General features: G+C 45.4%; 1 protein-coding gene across 1 annotated transcript in view; it reads left to right on the top strand.

Annotated features, from left to right (window-relative positions):
* The window catches only part of LOC135829293 (fibrillin-2-like), a 43,120-nt gene that overhangs the window by 8,188 nt on the left and 12,750 nt on the right, over positions 1 to 22,182 (top strand). Inside the window, exon 2 of the mRNA XM_065341696.1 lies at positions 8,589 to 15,655. Within this exon, the coding sequence (XP_065197768.1) occupies positions 8,941 to 15,655 (6,715 nt within the window). The 5' untranslated portion in view covers positions 8,589 to 8,940. The remainder of the gene's footprint in view (positions 1 to 8,588; positions 15,656 to 22,182) is intronic.

The raw sequence follows: 22,182 nt of genomic DNA, 5'->3' as shown, positions 1-22,182 counted from the left end.
CCTGATAGCAATGGAAATAAAAATTTCCAATCAGGCCCGAAAGTACCTTGCCAGAGTGCTCAAACTGACAAGTCAGTGAGCATATATATATATATGTAGGACTCAGTTGGATGGCGGGTTGAACTCTCGTCAGCTCTCCTTCTGGAGGGTATTTCTGTTCCTCGGACTATGTTTAAGCCAAGTTTTTTTGACAAATGAGTAGTGATAGCCTGAAGCCTGGGCTTGTTTTTCACCGGAGACATGAAAGAGCTGGAGCGCCGTCGTGCCGTGTTGGCACGTTCAACGTTCGTTCGCTGCGGACTAAAATAAAAAAACAACAGATTATTCAGGACTTTGATACCTACCGCCTGGACGTCCTCGGCCTGCCTGAGACATGGATGGAAGGCAACGGTATCGATGTGTTGGACAATGGCCACACATTGTATCGTTCTGGAGGCACTTCGTCCAGAGCTGGAGTAGGAATTCTCGTCAATAAAAATATTGTAAGAAATATCGATTCGTACCAATTCTATTCGAAGCGAGTAGTTTCGCTACGGATACTGCTAACTGGAAGTCGTAACAGTAGAGGGGTATCAATCATCTGCTGCTACGCTCCTATCCTACAACGTTCCACAGCTAACCCTGTTGAGGCTGATGAATTTTGTTTTTTGCTGAGCAAAGCTGTTGGAAATGTTAATCGTCGTTACGTCTTGTGGGTACTGGGTGACATAAATGCCAAGGTAGGCAGTTCGCCAGCTGGCTCATCGAACCCAGTCGGAATGTACTCAAAACACAGAATGAGTAATGACAATGGAAGCCGTCTAATTGAATTTTGTGAGATACACCACGTGCTACTAGCTAACACAATGTTCAAGCACCGCATGCAGCATCGTGCAACGTGGTTTGCTGATGGCTTGTGTCATAACGATGGGAATCAAGTCAGGAACATGATAGATTTTATCATGGTACGGAAATCGGACGCGTCAATTGTCACTAACGCGCAGTCATACGGAGGCTTCATAACCCGATCGGATCATCATCCAGTAATCGCGGATGTTCGACTTTCTTTCAAGAAGTCGAACAATGCTCCAAAAGCCAACCACCGATGCTTTGTAACATATAACCCGCCTTCTGCCGACACGCAGAAACAATATCAACGTATTCTGTCTGAGTCACTACCCGTCGTAGCGTCACCACCACCGTCATCGCAGGGAGAAATTCAGGGCTCACAGCATCACACAAAAGCGTGGGCGCCAATTTGGACAGGCCGCTGTCACGCGAGCCAGCCAGCATGCCAGAATCGTGTACATGCGATCAGGCAGATATCTCTGAAAACTTGAAAGTGGGGTGCATTCAAAATGTTCATTTGTACCAATGCTTTTGCCTAGGCCTCTGAAACTCTAGGAACATACTCTCAATACCCATTGTAAGGATTTGTCCGAGAGTTTTTTGTTTTAATCGATACGGTTTGGCGCACATATGGAGCCAAAGTATCAGTTAGTGCAGGCGTAATTCGGATTTGGATCATTGTACTAAAATTGAAAAGTCTCTCGGAGAAGTTCTTCTAATTTTCCTACTGAAAATTTTAAGCTATTGGCCATCAAAATCGGGCCAGAGACGGGTACAAACGAACATTTCAAAGGCAACTCTATCTGCAGTACAGCCGCGAGGAAGAACCGCGCGCGCTGCACTTGTTGTGAATGCGGAAACAACACTAGCAGCAAAGCAATTTTTTGAAATGTTTTTGCTACTTGCCTGGCGCTTCATCGCTATGTCCTCCAGGAGATATCATGGTTATGGCAGACCGAAGAAATACATGGCCAGCACAACGGCGAAGCCAATGGACTTGTTCTCTTGCAACGAAACGGAGTGGCGAATCAAATAATTCACAACTCCACATCGTCACCACTGCGCTACGCGGCTCTTCGCAGACCAGCCGTATATTTACGTTTACACAACAGGACTTCACGGCGGAGAAACTAAAACTAGAACACGACGTGAGTCATTGCTCCATGCCGTCAAGGAATGCTAGTCCTTTCCCTCTCCCGTCACCCGCGCCTGTGCATCAGCGGCGTAGCTGCCCGGCTGTAGATGTTGAACTCTTTCGTCAACGACTGCAGGATTCTGCTCGGGGCTACTTTTCGCAGGACTCCGTGTGCGGACAGTCTGAATGAAGCCTTCGGCCGATAAGGCCAACACTGCTCGCGAAATGATCCACTTGGAAGAAAACAAGAACTACCGAAATGAAATAGAGATAGTGAGACAGTCTCCGGCCATCTCCTTCACCATTCGCGACTCAGTCCTTGTCACAGCAACTAAGCCCAAGCAAGTCAAAATCTCCTTGCGCGACTGCGTTCTACGCCTGCGCTTAGAGGTCACGCGAGTTCGTTTTTTATGGTGATCAGATCCAAGATGTCCTCCCACGTAATCGAGGTTTTGGCATGGTTGCTGTGAGCCCTGAAATTGATACTCTATGGAACAGTTTTGTGTCGACTGTACATGGTGCCGCATGTACGTCTTTTGGTATTCAACCTCGGCGTGCTAAGCCAACTCGGAGCACAAATCCAACTATAAAACAATTATCTCAAGACCAAAAAGATCTCCACATACGCATCCATGCTGAGCCAGATCCTGCCAGAAGAAAAGCTCTAAAAGAAGAGCGCAACGGCAGTATTCAGCACAAAATCAGAAAAATACTCAGGCAAGATGGAGACGACTTCTGGCAAAGGCAGGCAGAAGCTACTGATGCTTTACGACCTGACCCACGCTCCTATTACAATGCAATCCGGAATCTGCGCCAAATGAAGTCGAACACCAACACTCCTCCTGTTCGGCTGGCAGAGGATGATGGCAATATCATGACAAGCATTCAATGGAATCTAGACACATTTAGTAAATACTTCCAGTAAATATTTCATCGCCCTGACCTACCCTGTGATTTCCGTGGCTCGCAAGATATCAATGATGAGGAATTGCCGTTTACCACCCAAGAAGTCACTTCAGCAATCAGTAAACAAAAAAAAGGAGGCGCCGTGGGACCCGATGGAGTCAGTGCGGAAATGCTACGAGCTGCTAAGGACCTCCTCAGTCCTTGGCTAGCCTCTTTCTTCAATGCAATACAGAGTGTTGGTTATTGCCCTGACGATATGCGCAGTGGATTGGTAGTACCTGTATACAAACCAGGCAAGCCACTCGGAAAACCGAAAAGTTATCGCCCCATCATGTTACTCTCTGTAGTGAGAAAGGTGCTGACATCAGTTATTACTAAACATAGCACGGATGACATCACAGTTTATGTCTCTGAAACCCAGGCTGGATTTCGTCCAGGTCGCTCAACCGCTGATGGTGTATTTTACACAAGGTCGCTGTGTGAGCGGGCCTTGCGTGGCAACTGGACATATTCCGTCACCCTTCTAGATTTCTCTGGTGCTTTTGACACTATAATTCGCACCACAGCACTTGACAGGTTAGAGGAAGCAGATATCAGCACAACAACCAACAAGTCTCTACTTTCCAACACGACAGCCAGGATCAAGCTCAGTGGCTCCCTGAGTCCCCCTTTCCCAACTAACATCGGAGTGGTCCAGGGAGACCCGATGTCCCCTATTATGTTCATAACATATGCAGAAGGCACAATGCGCAAGATCAGGGAAAGATGCACAATTCGCTCACCAATGCCTGCTCCAACAACACAGTACGCTGACGATACTACTCTGCATAACCGAAATGACGATGAGGCGAAGGCTCTTGTTGCTGAGTGTGAACCTATATTTAACGAAGACTACCTCAAGCTCAATACACAGAAAACTGAATATGTTGATGTTACAAGAAACAGCAACGAATGGAGATCAATCAAACTCCTGGGTTCTCTATTGGGCTCTGCAGAAGACGTGGACATGAGAATCTCAAAAGCAAACAGGGCGTTTGTTTCGATTTCTTGGAGACGGCATTCCTTTCAATCCCGACTGTGTATGTTTAACTGCCTCATAATGCCGATCCTTCTATACAATTGCGGATTGTGGACTCTGTCCAAATTGCTGAACGACAAACTGGACAAATGGCAACGGAGGAAGCTACGCGTACTGCTACAGATTGTCTACCCGCAACGCATCACCAATAACAACTTATACACAGAAACAAAACAATCTCCAGTTAGTGCCACATGTCGGCGACGCAGACTGCTGTGGTTTGGCCATGTGGTGCGAGAGGGTCCGGAATCCGCCTCGTTCCAAGCACTGGAGCTATCAATCAACACAAACGACATAAAAAAACCGTGCCGTCCGCCATTGCAGTGGATAGATACGATTTGGCACGACCTGAAGGCAGCGGATCTCTCCGTGGAGAGCGCTCTCCAAGCTGCAGGAGATAGACTAACTTGGCTTGACACTGTTGACAGATGCGTCGACTCTGCTCCTGTCTAACAGGTTCAGGGAAGATGCGAGCTGTGTTTATTATTATTATTATTAGGACTCAGTGAGCAGTCACGTCTCGATGACCGATCACGAGCCCCGTGACCAATCAAACAGTCACAAATCCCCAAACAGCAGTCATAAAGTCACACACCAGTTTGAATCCCAATGACCAGTCAGAAACAGCCGCGACTTTCTCTGTGAACGGTCACAGGATCCACGTCAAAATATTACGACTCAACTGTAGGCAATCACGCGTTCAGCATACTTTTTTCCTTCACAGGTTTCAGAAGTGAGCAAGAAAGATTTCGATCAACTCTCGATCTCCGCATAGTTTACTTGTAGCTCGAGTCTGGTGTGTGTGGGCTCCTCTCCAAAACGAAGGGTGGTCGAAAATCTTGCAGGCTTCAGATAGAATCTCTTTTGAGAGGACGTTCTGGCTAGTAGGTTGTGCTATTCATCATATTTGAAGAACAAACTTCGTCGTTCAGAAAAGCTATTTCGGAATATTTTCAGTCATGTAATTTTTGCATGCCGATCTTGCTAGAGCAGAGACTGACTTCAACTGATCCAGCATGCAAGCAGCACTCGATTTGTGTTTTTGGAGAGGATGGGTGACAAGATTACGGAGTCAGAAGTGGACATCGTCGACGATGCAGAGACGAAAATATAATGAAGATGGAAATGAAAATATGTTCATTTCCAAGAGGGTACTGAGTACATCAAGCACCATCGTGTGTGTAGCTCTGTCTTTCTTGTGGAAGACTCCACAGAAAAACAATGTCCAGCTTGTTGAAACTGAAACTGCCTCTCAGTTGAAGTCGTTCAGGAAGACATCTATTCAAGACATCATTGATCCATTCTCAAGAACCATCGTAAGAAATTAAATCAAGTCATGTTTATCGATAAGAATGGTGAACTAGACCAGAGAAGTGTGAGTGTCTTGTTTTGACTGCAGGAAACTGTATTTCAATATTCTGGCTCAACGTAGTGCTTACGCAGTTTACTGCTTCGAACACATTTTCATTTCTACTCCCAAAATAACTCTGTAAAATTTATTGATGCAACATTATGCATCATGGTCTTTCTCGTTGTGCTGCTATAACGTGTATAAGTCATGCATACGAGTACTGTGTACCGTTTACTGTCTCCTTGTCAGTGTTTTTGGGCGATCCTCCACACCTTCATTTGTCTTCCAATTATTATTTTTATGGAAATATTCACTCACTTCAACTTCTTTTGATTGCTGGTGCGAATGTAGCCTTCGATGCCTGCTTGTTAGTGAGAGTGCACCAGGCATGTATCGATATGTATGTCTGACGAGATGTTCTTGAACTGGCATGCTGCTTTGCTTAGATAAGGTTTAGAATTGGGTGCTCAATGGCCTGGAGGAATTAATCATGTTTGCGATCAGTATCACCAAGAGAACGGTTCTTCCGTCTACGCATCTCTTCTTGGCTTGTGGATTGGTTGAAAAGAGATAAAATAATAATACAGAAGTACTTGTGTCCAAGTGTCGTCATGGAAACAAGTTCTACCTCCGTAACTTTGTCCGCAAGGTCACGTGAATCTAGCTGGTAGTCCCGCTGCCTATTTGTGTGTGTGTGTGTGTGTGTGTGTGTGTGAGTAAGTGTGCGCACGCATGTGTGAGTGTGTGTGTGTGTGTGCATGCGTGAGAAAGAGAGTGTGTGTGTGTGAGAGAGAGAATGTGTATGTGTGTGTGTGTGAGATTTAGAGAATGTGTGTGTGTGTGTGTGGATGTGTGTGTGTGTGTGTGTGTGTGTGTGTGTGTGTGTGTGTGTGTGTGTGTGTGTGTGTGTGGATGTGTGTGTGTGTGGATATGTGTGTGTGTGTGTGTCTCAAACTCTCTCTTCTACTCTCCCCCTGTCTCGGGGGCGGCGTGGCCAAGCATTTGGCAGCTGTACACCAGGCCAGGTGTGTGTGTGTGTGTGTGTGTGTGTGTGTGTGTGTGTGTGTGTGTGTGTGTGTGTGTGTGTGTGTGTGTGTGGGTGTGTGTGTGTGTGCGGGTGTGTGTGTGTGTGTGTGTGTGTGTGTGTGTGTGTGTGTGGATGTGTGTGTGTCTCAAACTCTCTCTTCTACTCTCCCCTGTCTCGAGGGCGGCGTGGCTAAGCATTTGGCAGCTGTACACCAGGCCAGGTGTGTGTGTGTGCGATGTAGAGAATGAATCACATATGTGCATGTGTGTCTGAGAGAGAGAGAGATTTAGAGAATGAGTGTGTGTGTGTATGTGTGTGTGTGTGTCAGTGTATGTGAGAAAAGGGAGAGAGTGTGGGTGTATGTGTGTGTAATGGTGTGGGCATGTGTGGTCCCCAGCTCTATTCTATGTCATTCACGCTGGAACTGCTGCTGCATAGCCCCAAGTCTGAAGACTTGGCAACTTCACGCCTGCACCTGACTCTTGCACTATAATACCCGTCGCCTATGATACCCCTCAGAATTTCCCACCTTGCTCCCCCTTATGTTCAGGCTGCCCGTTTAGGAGCCATCAGTTGCCTGACGATCGTAGTAATACGTGAAACTCAGAGTTGTGACAAAGCCTCCAATCTCTCTTGTAATACAGAAGTACCTATATTCTGCCTGTGACTACTCACAGAGAAAGAGTGGTCACAACTGTACATTCCGCTTGTAACTGTTCGCATGGAATTATAGGGGTCACAACTGTATTCTGTGGCCGGTCATAGGGAATTATAGTTTCCACAACAAATCCTGCAGTACGAAGCACCCTGCGAGCAGTCACGAACTGTGTACTTTACACATGTACATGTATGGTGATTTGTGACTGGTCATGGGGCATTGTGACTGGTAAACTAATTTGTGACTGGTCATGGGGGGTTTGTGACTGTTTGACTGGTCACGGGGACCGTGATTGGTAACGGGGCCTTGACTGGTCACTGAGTCCTACATATACAACGCCCTCTACAAAAAAATTCCCCTGTTATTTTGCACAGAACCATTATACATTAGCAGCATATGTGAGCATAATGCGGCATATTATGATAACTTTTAGCATTAAAATAGCATAATTCTGCAATTTTTCAGCAATGCGAAAAGCATAATTTCACGAAAATATTAGCATAATCTGTCAAGGCCTAGAGAGAGGAAGGGAGAAAGGCGCATGTAATACTACTAATACTACTACTACTATTACTACTACCATCACAGGCATCAAAGCCCAAAGGTATCATGACAACAGGTATACAATAGTAATCGTTTAGCCGATAACCTGATCGTTATGTTACCAGCTACGTCACTAAGGAAACAAACGTAATCGTTACATATTTTACTTCATGACCGTCCTTTTTTCAGGAAAAAATGGGGAGGACAGAAGGATTTCTATTTATATCATTGTAAAAGACAGCGGTCCACCTTATTCAAATAGGGCTCTCAACTGCAAGAGCATAAAAAAGGAACTTGGAAGAATGTGTATGCATGTGAAGTGAATCCGGGGAATGCATACAGGACGATAGTGCGCGTGCGAATCTCATTTTAGGCCAAGCCAAAGAATATTTTTCATGATATTCCCTTTTTTCAGAAAAAGAGGGAGGGCAGGCAGATTTCTATTTTTATCATTGTAAAGGGCAGCTGGACACCTTATTCAAATAGGTCTTTCAACTGCGTAACGTGCATAAAGTCAGGCAACTTGGAAGCATGTGTATGTATGCGAAGTGTTTGGGGGGGGGGGGGGGGGCTGCATGCATGGCGATAGTGCGGGTTTGAATCCCATGTTAGGCCAAGCCAAAGAATATACTTTATGATCGTCCTTTTATTCCGGAAAAAAGGGAGAGGGTAAGGCCACCTTCTTCAATTATGGCTGTGAGCTGCCAGATCATAACGTGAAGCAACTTGGAGGAATGTGTATGCATGCAAAGTGTGTCAGGGGAAATGCATGGATGGCGATAGTGCAGGTTCAAATTCCATGTTAGGCAATACATATCCTCCATGATCGTCCTATTGTTCAGAGAAAAATGGAGGGGCGGGTGGATTTTTGTTTTTTATCATTGTGTTGCAAAAAGGTTTCCATCAGTTTGAACAACATGCATGATGACCTAGGCCAAAAAGCAAAGCGAGGGCCCTGAGCTTTAAAGCTCTCTCGTTTTTGCTAAACCCGAGGCGGTGAGCCTGGCACCTTTCTCTTTTCCAGACTTTCTTATTCTCTCTTTCCCTCTCGCACACACACAGGGAGATTCCAACTACCGGTATGGATTCCAGAGGTGGTAACCATGTACTAGTGCACCACTGGGCATTTCTTGTTTCTTGCCTACTATTGCCACTGTACGTATGCACAACACAACTGCCCTGGACCAAAAGTACCAAGTATGAAGACTTATTCTGCATTGGGGCTACCGGTGATTCTGGAGGTTTTACATTTTGTTTGTGCCAAACCGCCTCCTTCGAAAAACGAAATGGGAAATGTAAAATCAAATGCTCGAAAATGAAGTGCCCGGCAAATGCAGAGTGTGTGTACGGAGATTCTGCTGTAAGTTGTGCCTGCAATCAAGGGTTCATTAATATTAACAACACCACTTGCGAGATGCCCAGACCCTGCGCAAGTCACCCATGTTCTCCGATGGCCAGCTGCTCTGACAAGGGAAGTGGAACAGCGCACACTTGCACCTGCCTAATAGGATACAGCGGAAACGGGAACCACTGCACTGACACCAATGAGTGCGTTACGGGAGTACACAGTTGTCATGCCAATGCAACCTGCAATAACACGAAAGGTTCATTTGAATGCGCTTGCCAGAATGGTTTTACAGGAAATGGTACTCACTGCTCTGACATTGATGAATGCCACACTGGAGGACACAGTTGTCATGCCAATGCAACCTGCAAAAACACAAAAGGTTCATTAGAATGCGCTTGCCAGAATGGTTTTACAGGAAATGGTACTCACTGCTCTGACATTGATGAATGCCGCACTGGAGGACACAGTTGCCATGCCAATGCAACCTGCAATAACACAAAAGGTTCATTTGAATGCGCTTGCCAGAATGGTTTTACAGGAAATGCTACTCACTGCTCTGACATTGATGAATGCCACACTGGAGGACGCAGTTGTCATGCCAATGCAACCTGCAAAAACACAAAAGGTTCATTTGAATGTGCTTGCCAGAATGGTTTTACAGGAAATGGTACTCACTGCTCCGACATTGATGAATGCCGCACTGGTAGACACAGTTGTCATGCCAATGCAACCTGCAGTAACACGAAAGGTTCATTTGAATGCGCTTGCCAGAATGGTTTTACAGGAAATGGTACTCACTGCTCTGACATTGATGAATGCCGCACTGGAGGATCAAGTTGCCATAGCAATGCAACCTGCAATAACACGAAAGGTTCATTTGAATGCGTTTGCCAGAATGGTTTCACAGGAAATGGTACTCACTGCTCTGACATTGATGAATGCCACACTGGAGCGCACAGTTGCCATGCCAATGCAACCTGCAAAAACACAAAAGGTTCATTAGAATGCGCTTGCCGGAATGGTTTTACAGGAAATGGTGCTCACTGCTCTGACATTGATGAATGCCACACTGGAGGACACAGTTGTCACGCCAATGCAACCTGCAATAACACGAAAGGTTCATTTGAATGCGCTTGCCAGAATGGTTTTACAGGAATTGGTACTCACTGCTCTGACATTGATGAATGTCGCACTGGAGGACACAGTTGCCATGCCAATGCAACCTGCAAAAACACAAAAGGTTCATTTGAATGCGCTTGCCAGAATGGTTTTACAGGAAATGGTACTCACTGCTCTGACATTGATGAATGCCACACTGGAGGACACAGTTGCCATGCCAATGCAACCTGCAAAAACACAAAAGGTTCATTTGAATGCGCTTGCCAGAATGGTTTTACAGGAGATGGTACTCACTGCTCTGACATTGATGAATGCCGCACTGGAGGACACAGTTGTCATGCCAAAGCAACCTGCAATAACACGAAAGGTTCATTTGTATGCGCTTGCCAGAATGGTTTTAAAAGAAATGGTACTCAGTGCTGTGACATTGATGAATGCCGCACTGGAGGACACAGTTGTCATCCCAATGCAATCTGCAATAACACAAAAGGTTCATTTCAATGCGCTTGCCAGAATGGTTTTACAGGAAATGGTACTCACTGCTCTGACATTGATGAATGCCGCACTGGAGGACACAGTTGTCATGCCAATGCAACCTGCAATAACACGAAAGGTTCATTTGAATGCGCTTGCCAGAATGGTTTTACAGGAAATGGTACTCACTGCTCTGACATTGATGAATGCCGCACTGGAGGATCAAGTTGTCATGGCAATGCAACCTGCAATAACACGAAAGGTTCATTTGAATGCGCTTGCCAGAATGGTTTTACAGGAAATGGTACTCACTGCTCTGACATTGATGAATGCCACACTGGAGCACACAGTTGCCATGCCAATGCAACCTGCAAAAACACAAAAGGTTCATTAGAATGCGCTTGCCGGAATGGTTTTACAGGAAATGGTGCTCACTGCTCTGACATTGATGAATGCCACACTGGAGGACACAGTTGCCATGCCAACGCAACCTGCAAAAACACAAAAGGTTCATTAGAATGCGCTTGCCGGAATGGTTTTACAGGAAATGGTACTCACTGCTCTGACATTGATGAATGCCACACTGGAGGACACAGTTGTCACGCCAATGCAACCTGCAATAACACGAAAGGTTCATTTAAATGCGCTTGCCAGAATGGTTTTATAGGAAATGGTACTCACTGCTCTGACATTGATGAATGCAACACTGGAGGACACAGTTGTCATGCCAATGCAACCTGCAATAACACGAAAGGTTCATTTGAATGCGCTTGCCAGAATGGTTTTACAGGAAATGGTTCTCACTGCTCTGACATTGATGAATGCCACACTGGAGGACACAGTTGTCATTCCAATGCAACCTGCAATAACACGAAAGGTTCATTAGAATGCGCTTGCCAGAATGGTTTTACAGGAAATGGTACTCACTGCTCTGACATTGATGAATGTCGCACTGGAGGACACAGTTGTCATGCCAATGCAACCTGCAATAACAGGAAAGGTTCATTTGAATGCGCTTGCCAGAATGGTTTTACAGGAAATGGTACTCACTGCTCTGACATTGATGAATGCAACACTGGAGGACACAGTTGCCATGCCAATGCAACCTGCAAAAACACAAAAGGTTCATTAGAATGCGCTTGCCAGAATGGTTTTACAGGAAATGGTACTCACTGCTCTGACATTGATGAATGTCGCACTGGAGGACACAGTTGTCATGCCAATGCAACCTGCAATAACAGGAAAGGTTCATTTGAATGCGCTTGCCAGAATGGTTTTACAGGAAATGGTACTCACTGCTCTGACATTGATGAATGCCACACTGGAGGACACAGTTGTCATGCCAATGCAACCTGCAAAAACACAAAAGGTTCATTAGAATGCGCTTGCCATAATGGTTTAACAGGAAATGGTACTCATTGCTCTGACATTGATGAATGCCGCATTGGAGGACACAGTTGTCATGCCAAAGCAACCTGCAATAACAGGAAAGGTTCATTTGAATGCGCTTGCCAGAATGGTTTTACAGGAAATGGTACTCACTGCTCTGACATCGATGAATGCCGCATTGGAGGACACAGTTGTCATGCCAATGCAACCTGCAAAAACACAAAAGGTTCATTTGAATGCGCTTGCCAGAATGGTTTTACAGGAAATGGTACTCACTGCTCTGACATTGATGAATGTCGCACTGGAGGACACAGTTGTCATGCCAATGCAACCTGCAATAACACAAAAGGTTCATTTGAATGCACTTGCCAGAATGGTTTTACAGGAAATGGTACTCATTGCTCTGACATTGATGAATGCCGTACTGGAGGACACAGTTGTCATGCCAATGCAACCTGCAAAAACACAAAAGGTTCATTTGAATGCGCTTGCCAGAATGGTTTTACAGGAAATGGTACTCGCTGCTCTGACATTGATGAATGCCGCACTGGAGGACACAGTTGTCATGCCAAAGCAACCTGCAATAACACGAAAGGTTCATTTGAATGCGCTTGCAAGAATGGTTTTACAGGAAATGGTACTCACTGCTCTGACATTGATGAATGCCGCACTGGAGGACACAGTTGTCATGCCAATGCTACCTGCAAAAACACGAAAGGTTCATTTGAATGCGCTTGCCAGAATGGTTTTACAGGAAATGATACTAACTGCTCTGACATTTCTGAATGCCAAACTGGAGTACACAGTTGCCATGCCAACGCAACCTGCAAAAACACAAAAGGTTCATTAGAATGCGCTTGCCAGAATGGTTTTACAGGAAATGGTACTCACTGCTCTGACATTGATGAATGTCGCACTGGAGGACACAGTTGTCATGCCAATGCAACCTGCAACAACACAAAAGGTTCATTTGAATGCACTTGCCAGAATGGTTTTACAGGAAATGATACTCACTGCTCTTACATTTCTGAATGCAAAACTGGAGTACACAGTTGCCATGCCAACGCAACCTGCAAAAACACAAAAGGTTCATTAGAATGCGCTTGCCAGAATGGTTTTACAGGAAATGGTACTCACTGCTCTGACATTGATGAATGTCGCACTGGAGCACACAGTTGTCATGCCAATGCAACCTGCAATAACACAAAAGGTTCATTTGAATGCACTTGCCAGAATGGTTTTACAGGAAATGGTACTCACTGCTCTGACATTCATGAATGTCGCACTCGAGGACACAGTTGTCAAGCCCATGCAACCTGCAACAACACAAAAGGTTCATTTAAATGCGCTTGCCAGAATGGTTTTACAGGAAATGGTACTCACTGCTCTGACATTGATGAATGTCGCACTGGAGGACACAGTTGTCATGCCAATGCAACCTGCAATAACACGAAAGGTTCATTTGAATGCACTTGCCAGAATGGTTTTACAGGAAATGGTACTCACTGCTCTGACATTGATGAATGTCGCACTGGAGGACACAGTTGTCATGCCAATGCAACCTGCAAAAACACAAAAGGTTCATTAGAATGCGCTTGCCAGAATGGTTTTACAGGAAATGGTACTCACTGCTCTGACATTGATGAATGTCGCACTGGAGGACACAGTTGTCATGCCAATGCAACCTGCAACAACACAAAAGGTTCATTTGAATGCGCTTGCCAGAATGGTTTTACAGGAAATGGTACTCACTGCTCTGACATTGATGAATGTCGCACTGGAGGACACAGTTGTCATGCCAATGCAACCTGCAATCACACGAAAAGTTCATATGAATGCGTTTGCCAGATTGGTTTTAAAGGAAATGGTACTCACTGCTCTGACATTTATGAATGCCGCACTGGAGGACATAGTTGTCATGCCAATGCAACCTGCAAAAACACAAAAGGTTCATTAGAATGCGCTTGCCAGAATGGTTTTGCAGGAAATGGTACTCACTGTTCTGACATTGATCAATGCCGCACTGGAGGACATAGTTGTCATGCCAATGCAACCTGCAATAACACGAAAGGTTCATTTGAATGCGCTTGCCAGAATGGTTTTACAGGAAATGGTACTCACTGCTCTGACATTGATGAATGCAACACTGGGGGACACAGTTGCCATGCCAATGCAACCTGCAATAACACGAAAGGTTCATTTGAATGCGCTTGCCAGAATGGTTTTACAGGAAATGGTACTCACTGCTCTGACATTGATGAATGTCGCAGTGGAGGACACAGTTGTCATGCCAATGAAACCTGCAAGAACAAAAAAGGCTCATTTGAATGCGCTTGCCTTAATGGTTTTACAGGAAATGGTACTCACTGCTCTGACATTGGGGAATGCATAACAGGAAGACACAGTTGTCATGCCAATGCAACCTGCAAAAACACAAACGGTTCATTTGAATGCGCTTGCAAGAATGGTTTTACAGGAAATGGTACTCACTGCTCTGGCATTGATGAATGCATAACAGGAGGACACAGTTGTCATGCCAATTCAACCTGCAAAAACACAAAAGGGTCATTTGAGTGCGCTTGCCAGAACGGTTTTACAGGAAATGGTACTCACTGCTCTGATATTGATGAATGCCGCACTGGAGGACACAGTTGTCATGCCAATGCAACCTGCAAAAACACGAAAGGCTCATTTGAATGCGTTTTACAGGATGGCATTACAGGAAATGATACCCATTTCTCGGACATTAAGGAGTGCCGGAGAAGAGGACACAGTTGCCATACAAATGCAATCTGCAACAACAAAAATGGTTCATTAGAATGCGCTTGCCAGGATGGTTTTACAGGAAATGGTACTCACTGCTCTGACATTGATGAATGCCGCACTGGAGGACACAGTTGTCATGCCAATGCAACCTGCCGTAACACAAATGGGTCTTTCGAATGTGCTTGCCAGACTGGTTTCACGGGGAAAGGTGTGCCCTGTACCGTTGTCAACCAATGTAATGCACCACGCTGCCACCGCAATGCTTCTTGCACACGTTCTGACGTGTCCTATAGCTGCATGTGCAATGCTGGATTTAGTGGTAATGGGCACAGTTGCCATGACATTAATGAATGTGATCGTGCAGGTACGTGTGCGGGCAACGCAAACTGTAGCAATACGGATGGCAGCTATTTTTGTCGCTGTGCTGCCGGGTTTACTGGCGATTCCAACGGCTGTTCTGATTTGGACGAGTGCACCTCAGGTGGCCATAACTGCACCGCATCATCACCCACGTGTACAAACACACCCGGTGGTTTTAACTGTAGTTGCAGTGGCGGGTTTGCCTTGAGAGTCACTGGGGAATGTTACAATGTCAATGAATGCATAGAGGCAGTGCACACTTGCTCAGGTGAAGCGACGTGTACTGACACGGTTGGTTCCTACTCTTGCGAATGCGAACAAGGGTATGTATGGAATGGACTCGCTTGCAGCAATGTGAATGAATGCAATGGCAGTCCGTGCGGCAGCTGCAATTCCCCGGCGGAGGAAAGCGAGTGTGCTGTTTGCGCTTCGTGCGCAGATACGCAGGGTTCATACCTGTGTCAATGTCCGGCGTTCTACAAGTGGACCGGCCACGGCTGCAGTCTTGCAGTGGATGCATGCAGTGCAGGGCTGCATCAATGCAGCGGCAACAGTACGTGTTCATCTCTGAATGGATCTAGGGCTTTGAACGGAACTCAACAGTGCTATTCTTGTATTTGCCTACCGGGCCACTCCGGGAATGGTACATTCTGCCAACCACTCGCTGTTCCTGGTAAGTGTTGGCCAAGAACTTCAAGTCTACACATTTTCTGCCCAGGGCTTATGGGTTTTAGCCCAAGGGTAAAACCCATTTTGGCCGTATCTAATTTTCGATATGTACTGCTGCCGCCATTATACACTGTCGCATTGAACCTTGCAAAACAAAAACAAAAACTACTGCCACCAATTTTCAGCCACACAAGACCTGGCCGAAAATAGCTGAGAATAAATATACGACGCATATTTGTTGCAGAACACAAACTGATTTTATTCCCGTAGCTATGCAGAAGACGTTACTTCAGTAACGTCTGGCGCTAGCCAGGGTCCACACAGCTTTAATTTGGTATTTGTGTGTTTGTTTGTTTGTGTGTTTGTGTCACGCCTGGCGCTATCCCATATCTGTCCCGTACCGTACCGTACCATCAAACACAGCTAGCTGGCCACATACAGCTGGCCGCAATATTCAAATAGGGCTTTCAAACGCAAGGCCATGACGTGAAGCAACTTGGAAGAATGGGTATGAATGCGAAGTGTATGGGGGAATGCATGTAGGGCGATAGTGCGGGATCGAATCCCAGGATATGCCTTAAAAAAAAATAGGAGAATTGAAAAATTTATAACATCCTTATGCTTTTTTTGCCGTCATCAAGGCGGTAGACGGTGTCGTATTACCCTCGATCGTACCTGTGCCGTACCTATCCCGTACCGTACCGTACCATCAAAGACGGCTGCCACAATGCATATTCAAATAGGGCTTTCAAATGCAAGATCATAACGTGAAGCAACTTGGAAGAATTAGTATGTATGCGAAGTGTATCGGAGGATGCATGCAGGACGCGCGATAGTGCGGGTTCGAATCCCAGGGTATGTCTTAAAAAAAAAGGAATTTTTTAAGAATTTATAACACCCCTATGCTTTTTTTGTCTAGGTCATCAAGGCAAAAAAAGCATAGCGTAGGGCCCTGAGCTTCCAAGCTCTTTCGTTTAACTGCTAAGGCCATACATTTTTATTTCTATGTTTCTCGTCACCCGCGCGCATACGATTCAGGAGTCTGGAAGAAAAAAAGAAAAAAAAACTGTGCTGCACTGACTGTGCATGTGGAGACCAGCACACTCAAGCACATGTACATTACATGTGGCCTGGCCTGCGCGACACATGATGCGAGGTCGGCATTTTGTGCGCAATCTAGCTGCACATGCACAGATTGTGACAGAAGCTCCTACCACATACTAGTTACTAGCTGTGGATGGTATTTTGAATGGTGTATTGGTGGATTTGGGTGTGAACAAAGGTCTAATAGACTCAGATGGAGAGCCAAGGTTCAATTTATACAAAAGAGAAAGACCAAGGAACTACTTCCTCCGTTAACAAAAACTTCGTGATGGAATTTTGAGGGGCTGATTTGGGCGCAAACTGCCGTGAAATGAGTGGCAATCACTTTCTTGGCCTTCCCTGGCATGCCATGACAGAGGTACGATGCAAGGAAAGCGACCTTTCACAACAAGCCGTGCAGAGTCGATGGCTGCGCTGTGGAAACATAGGTGATGACAGTCATGGCGAGCGAAACTGAAATACCACTTCTCCGAGGGGATATTGCGTTGCTTGGCGCACGGCTCAGTGAATATAATTCTGAACTCACGTTCTTGCTCAACCTGCACAAAGCCCTGATTCGAATGCTGATGACCATGCATTCTTTCAGAAGTCTGCAATCCGATGCGAGTCTCGTGGCTAAAGAAAGTCGACTGGACTTGCTGGCCGCTGCCATTCAGTGCTGGTATCCATTAGAGAAAATGGAATCAGTTTGGCTGGGGAAAGTTTACTTCTCGTTTCGCAGAGTTCTGGAGAGTGAAGATGAAACCAGGGAGTCGTAAAAAAATTTCACGACTCCCTGGTGGAAACGAATAATCGCCATCGCGGCGGATCACGCAGCTTGAAAGCCAACTTACTTGAACGACGGCGACATCAAGGTCAGCAGAGTGTGATCAAAGAAGTCGAGGCAAGGCTGAAACGAGCTGAACCATGACTCGAGAGAGATGACAACTCGGGTACAGCACATGACGACTCGCGTGCAGCAGATGACAACAGCCACGCAGGTCAAAAATGGATCGAGCGAAAGCGACGCAAACTGAACTCTCTGCTCATTCCGCGAACAGTTTCTCTTGTAAAGACGCTGTGCATAGGCTGAATCACCTTCGTCCAGTGATTTGCAGTCGATACAAACTGTTGTTGACCTGTTCTGAGCGTTTTCGTATCCATCAAAATCCATCACGAACTTTTTGTTTGCGGAGGAAGTAACAGTATAGTGTATACCGTAACTTGTAGTTCCTTGGTCTTTCTCTTTTGTACATATATCTAATAAAAAAATTTCACGGTCATTTTTTCCACCTCTTGCATACGTTTTTAGATTTTTAGGGGACAAGAAACATCGAAATAAAAATGTGTGTCCTAACCACCCGAAGCTGCGTTCGTCTCCCCCTAGCTAGGTCTACCCTATTCGTAAATTCCCCTTTCTTTTCCTCCTACTCCACGTGGCTCCAACTGCCTCCCAGTGTTAGACAAGCTCCAGATATGCCCAAATTCCGTACCCTCGTCAGACAGCACTTCAGTATCTCCCAGTAAACAAAGTCACAGTCACCACTTCCGCTGCATAGCTCGCTGAGCATCCCATTGCTTTTTAAGTTGCTTATCCCTTCCCACTTTGTGTACGTGCTCTTCATTTTCTTTTTTTCTCTTCTTCCGTGGTTGGTCTCACCCTCTCCTCGATTCAATTGGCTGTCTTGACATGCCACGAGGTGCAGAAATAAATTAAATAAATAAAATAAACTTAGTAACAAAAGTATTTGAAAATGAAGAATTGTCCATCTCAGTAGTTGACCGTAGGATTCTATTTTGTTCCATGTTACCGGGATGCTTACAGCTTTAAGTGCAAATGTGGTGGTAGTAAAACAATCTACTGCTTCTGTGTACTGTATAGCAGGAAATTTTCGGACGGAATTAATTTTCGGACGATTTCGTTCACGGCCTCCTTTTGTACTAAAATTAATTCCGCACTAAAATTTGTTCCTGTGAAGTTATGTACACTATACATGCGTACCGCAAGCCAACACGTGCATTTAGCATGCACCACTGTACAAAAATATAATCCGTATGAAAGGTCGAAATTCGGCTTTGTCCGAAAATATTTCCGTCCGAAAATGTCCTGCTATACAGTATATTATTGTGCTTCTATAGTGTAAAACCTGTTACTAAAGACCACAGTGGCTAGCGGCCAGCGTGGTACTACTCACCACTTTGTGACGCATGGATGCCATGACCAGCGATTGCCGTTTTCTTCTTTCAAGGTCGATTTTTGTGCAGTAACTAGTGACAGTGGTGAATGAAATCAAAGTATTTTCTTGAAATCTCCTTCCTTTTAAATTTGCCATGGTCTCGATCTGACTCCTTCGATAGTGCGATTGAACAAATGGAAGGACGTTTATTGGTCTGTGCACTGCATTTCACCTGTTATCATGGCTCCAAGTGCTTTCAAGAACATACACGACAGGTAACGTCTTTGAGAGCGGATTGAAATCACTCTCCGCTCGATATCAAAGCTCGAAGGAGAAACGAAGACTAATGTTCCCTGTCGAAGGGCAATCGCATACCCCAGTCCCACAGATGAACACTACCGTGCTAGCATGCTACGGTACATTGCAGCTTGGTTTGGCTACTCTGGCAATTGATATTCATAAACTTGTGTTGTCATAAACAAATTTCAAGCCCAGGGCCATGCCAAAACTTCGACAGTCTTGGGATCGGTAACACTCATTATGTACGCACGAGTTGTGTGGCCAGAAACACCAATTTCTGTTCATTAGTGTAGACGATCAGCTGCAATGCATCGACGGTGTATAACACGTCACCCAAAGCTGCGCATTTATGAGCGACATCCGCTGATCCTGCCAGGAGGGTACGCGTGTACTCGAGTCTGACTATGACCATGTTTTTTATTCTTTCTTTCAGCTCCAGTATAGCTGTGTTTTACACTGCAAAGACGTCCTCGATTGTTGTGTTAATTGTCCGAACGAAATGGTTAGTCAATCAAGAAGGTAGACGACAGAAGAGCCTGATTGTAGTTTTGCGTGGCACATAGACACTTTGCGATTTTTCTTAATACAGGTGAAACCTGGTTTTAGCGACCATGCATGGTTCCAGCCCAAAGTGGTCGTATAAACAGCTGGTCTTTCAAAGCAGGTGATCTCCCTATATGGTGATATTGGTATCAAATGAATCCTCGCACTGCATGTGATGCATTGGTGAAGTGTATAGCTTAGAGGGGGAGTGATATACTGAAGTACTGATACATGTACATCACTAGTGCACTGTACTACTTGTAGTGTACAAGTACATGTGCATGTGTAGTGTCCCTGCCCGACCAATACGGAAGCAGTACGGAACTAATACGGATCTTTGCCTGATGTATATTTAGTGTATCTCCGTATGTAAGCGTACGGCGTCTGCTGCATAAAAGCGGCTGCGCATTTCTGTTTTGATGAAGATTAGATTAGATAGCAACGAAAGCTAACTCGAAGAAGAAGTAGTCAACCTCTAGGTGAGCACCGGAGAGAAAGTTATTTATTTTGCCGCTTCTTCTTTCACTAATAATTATATCTCAGGTGTGTACCTGAAAGAAGTAGAATAAAACTAATTCTTGTTGATTTCACCGCGCCTACCACTCGGCTACCCATTACATTGGTGGCAGCGGTGCAGTTTTAAATAAAACAACGTGATTCGACCCCAGACCCCCATGGCTCAAACCGCTGCAGCTCCCTGCGACGAATCAAGATGAGAATCATGTTTCTTGCCTTCCTGGGCTTGGCCCTGCTTATTAGCTTGCAGCACAGTCAGGGTGCTAGCGTGGATCACCCTTCTCTCCCCACGGCACACACTGGAGACTCCGATGGCGATTCCAAGCGACCCGCTACCTACATGTATACTACCGGTGGTGATGGCGAAGCTGATGAAGACGACGACAGGCAGGCTGCTGACCAAGACAAGGAGTTTCTTCCCCAAGCTCTCTCGTTTGGCAAGAAGAAAGGCTATGATTGCACACAAATGGTACAGCCCAGGCCCGTCGCACCGACTTTGGAGGTGGGGCGGCCATGGAAGGGAGTGGGTTGTAACTACAACGAAAGACTTTTTGATCCTGCAACAAACCACGATTGGGGGACAAGGAGTTGCCACGTTTGCGCTGAGATAGCTGGGCAAAAAGAGAGAGAGTACTGGAGACAGGGCATCAGGAAAAGAGTTTGTGCATAGATTATTGAGGAGGGGGCCGAGATGAGACCCCTGAGGCACCCCAGCTGTGATGGGCAACGGATCAGATTGACTTTGCCCAACTCGGACACAGATATTACGGTCACTGATGAAGTCTTTAATCCAGTCGCAAGCATTTGACGAGCACCACCCGGAAACCGACTCCAGGATCAAGTTGTGGCTGACCCTGTGATGTTATAAATTCTTATAAACTTCTCCATTTTTTTTTTAGACATAACCTGGGATTCGAACCCGCACTATCGCCCTGCATGCATCCCCCGATACACTTCGCATACATACCAATTCTTCCAAGTTGCTTCACGTTATGATCTTGCATTTGAAAGCCCTATTTGAATGTGCATTGTGGCCAGCCATCTTTGATGGCACCGGGACAGGTACGGGACAGGTACGGGACAGGTACGGTCGAGGATAATATGACACCGTCTACTGCCTTGATGACCTAGGCAAAAAAGCATAAGGATGTTATAAATTTTTCAATTCTCCTATTTTTTTCGGCATAACCTGGGATTCGAACCAGCACTATCGCCTTACATGCATTCCCCCATACACTTCGCATTCATACTCATTCTTCCAAGTTGCTTCACGTTATGATCTTGCGTTTGAAAGCCCTATTTGAATATTGCGGCCAGCTGTATGTGGCCAGCTGTGTTTGATGGTACAGTACAGTACGGGACAGATACAGGATAGCGCCAGGCGTGACACAAACACACAAACAAATACACAAATACCAAATTAAAGCTGTGTGGACCCTGGCTAGCGCCAGATGTTACTGAAGTAACGTCTTCTGCATAGCTACGGGAATTAAACTGAAGTTTTTCGATCTTCAAATCGCCATAGCGTCCTTGTCATGATTCCAAATCAGCTGAAACTCTGCAGGAGGAATGAAAATGCCATGCTGAGTGGATTGATACCACTTCGGAAGGGTTTCCTTATAAAATAAAAATAAGCCTGCACTGGCTATCATAAGTCTGAAAATCAAGTCCTTTCGCACAACCTTCATCTCCAAAAAGAACTCCATTTTCATCTCAAAGTGATTGAAATACTCGAAATTCAATCTACTGTAAAAGCCATTATTCTAACAAGGCGCAAATATAACGATTTCCCCAAATTGTCTCGTTTACGTGTACCAAAGGTAACGATTCTCACTCATTTTTAATGCTCAATAGGACAGTATAAGTATCGATTTCTGTATAACAATTTCCATTTTAACGACAGATCTCTCCT

This window comes from Sycon ciliatum, chromosome 13 (assembly GCF_964019385.1).
Source record: "Sycon ciliatum chromosome 13, ocSycCili1.1, whole genome shotgun sequence".
NCBI lineage: Eukaryota > Metazoa > Porifera > Calcarea > Leucosolenida > Sycettidae > Sycon > Sycon ciliatum.
Note: the sequence above shows the minus strand (reverse complement) of the source record. Positions and strands in the feature narration are given on the sequence as shown.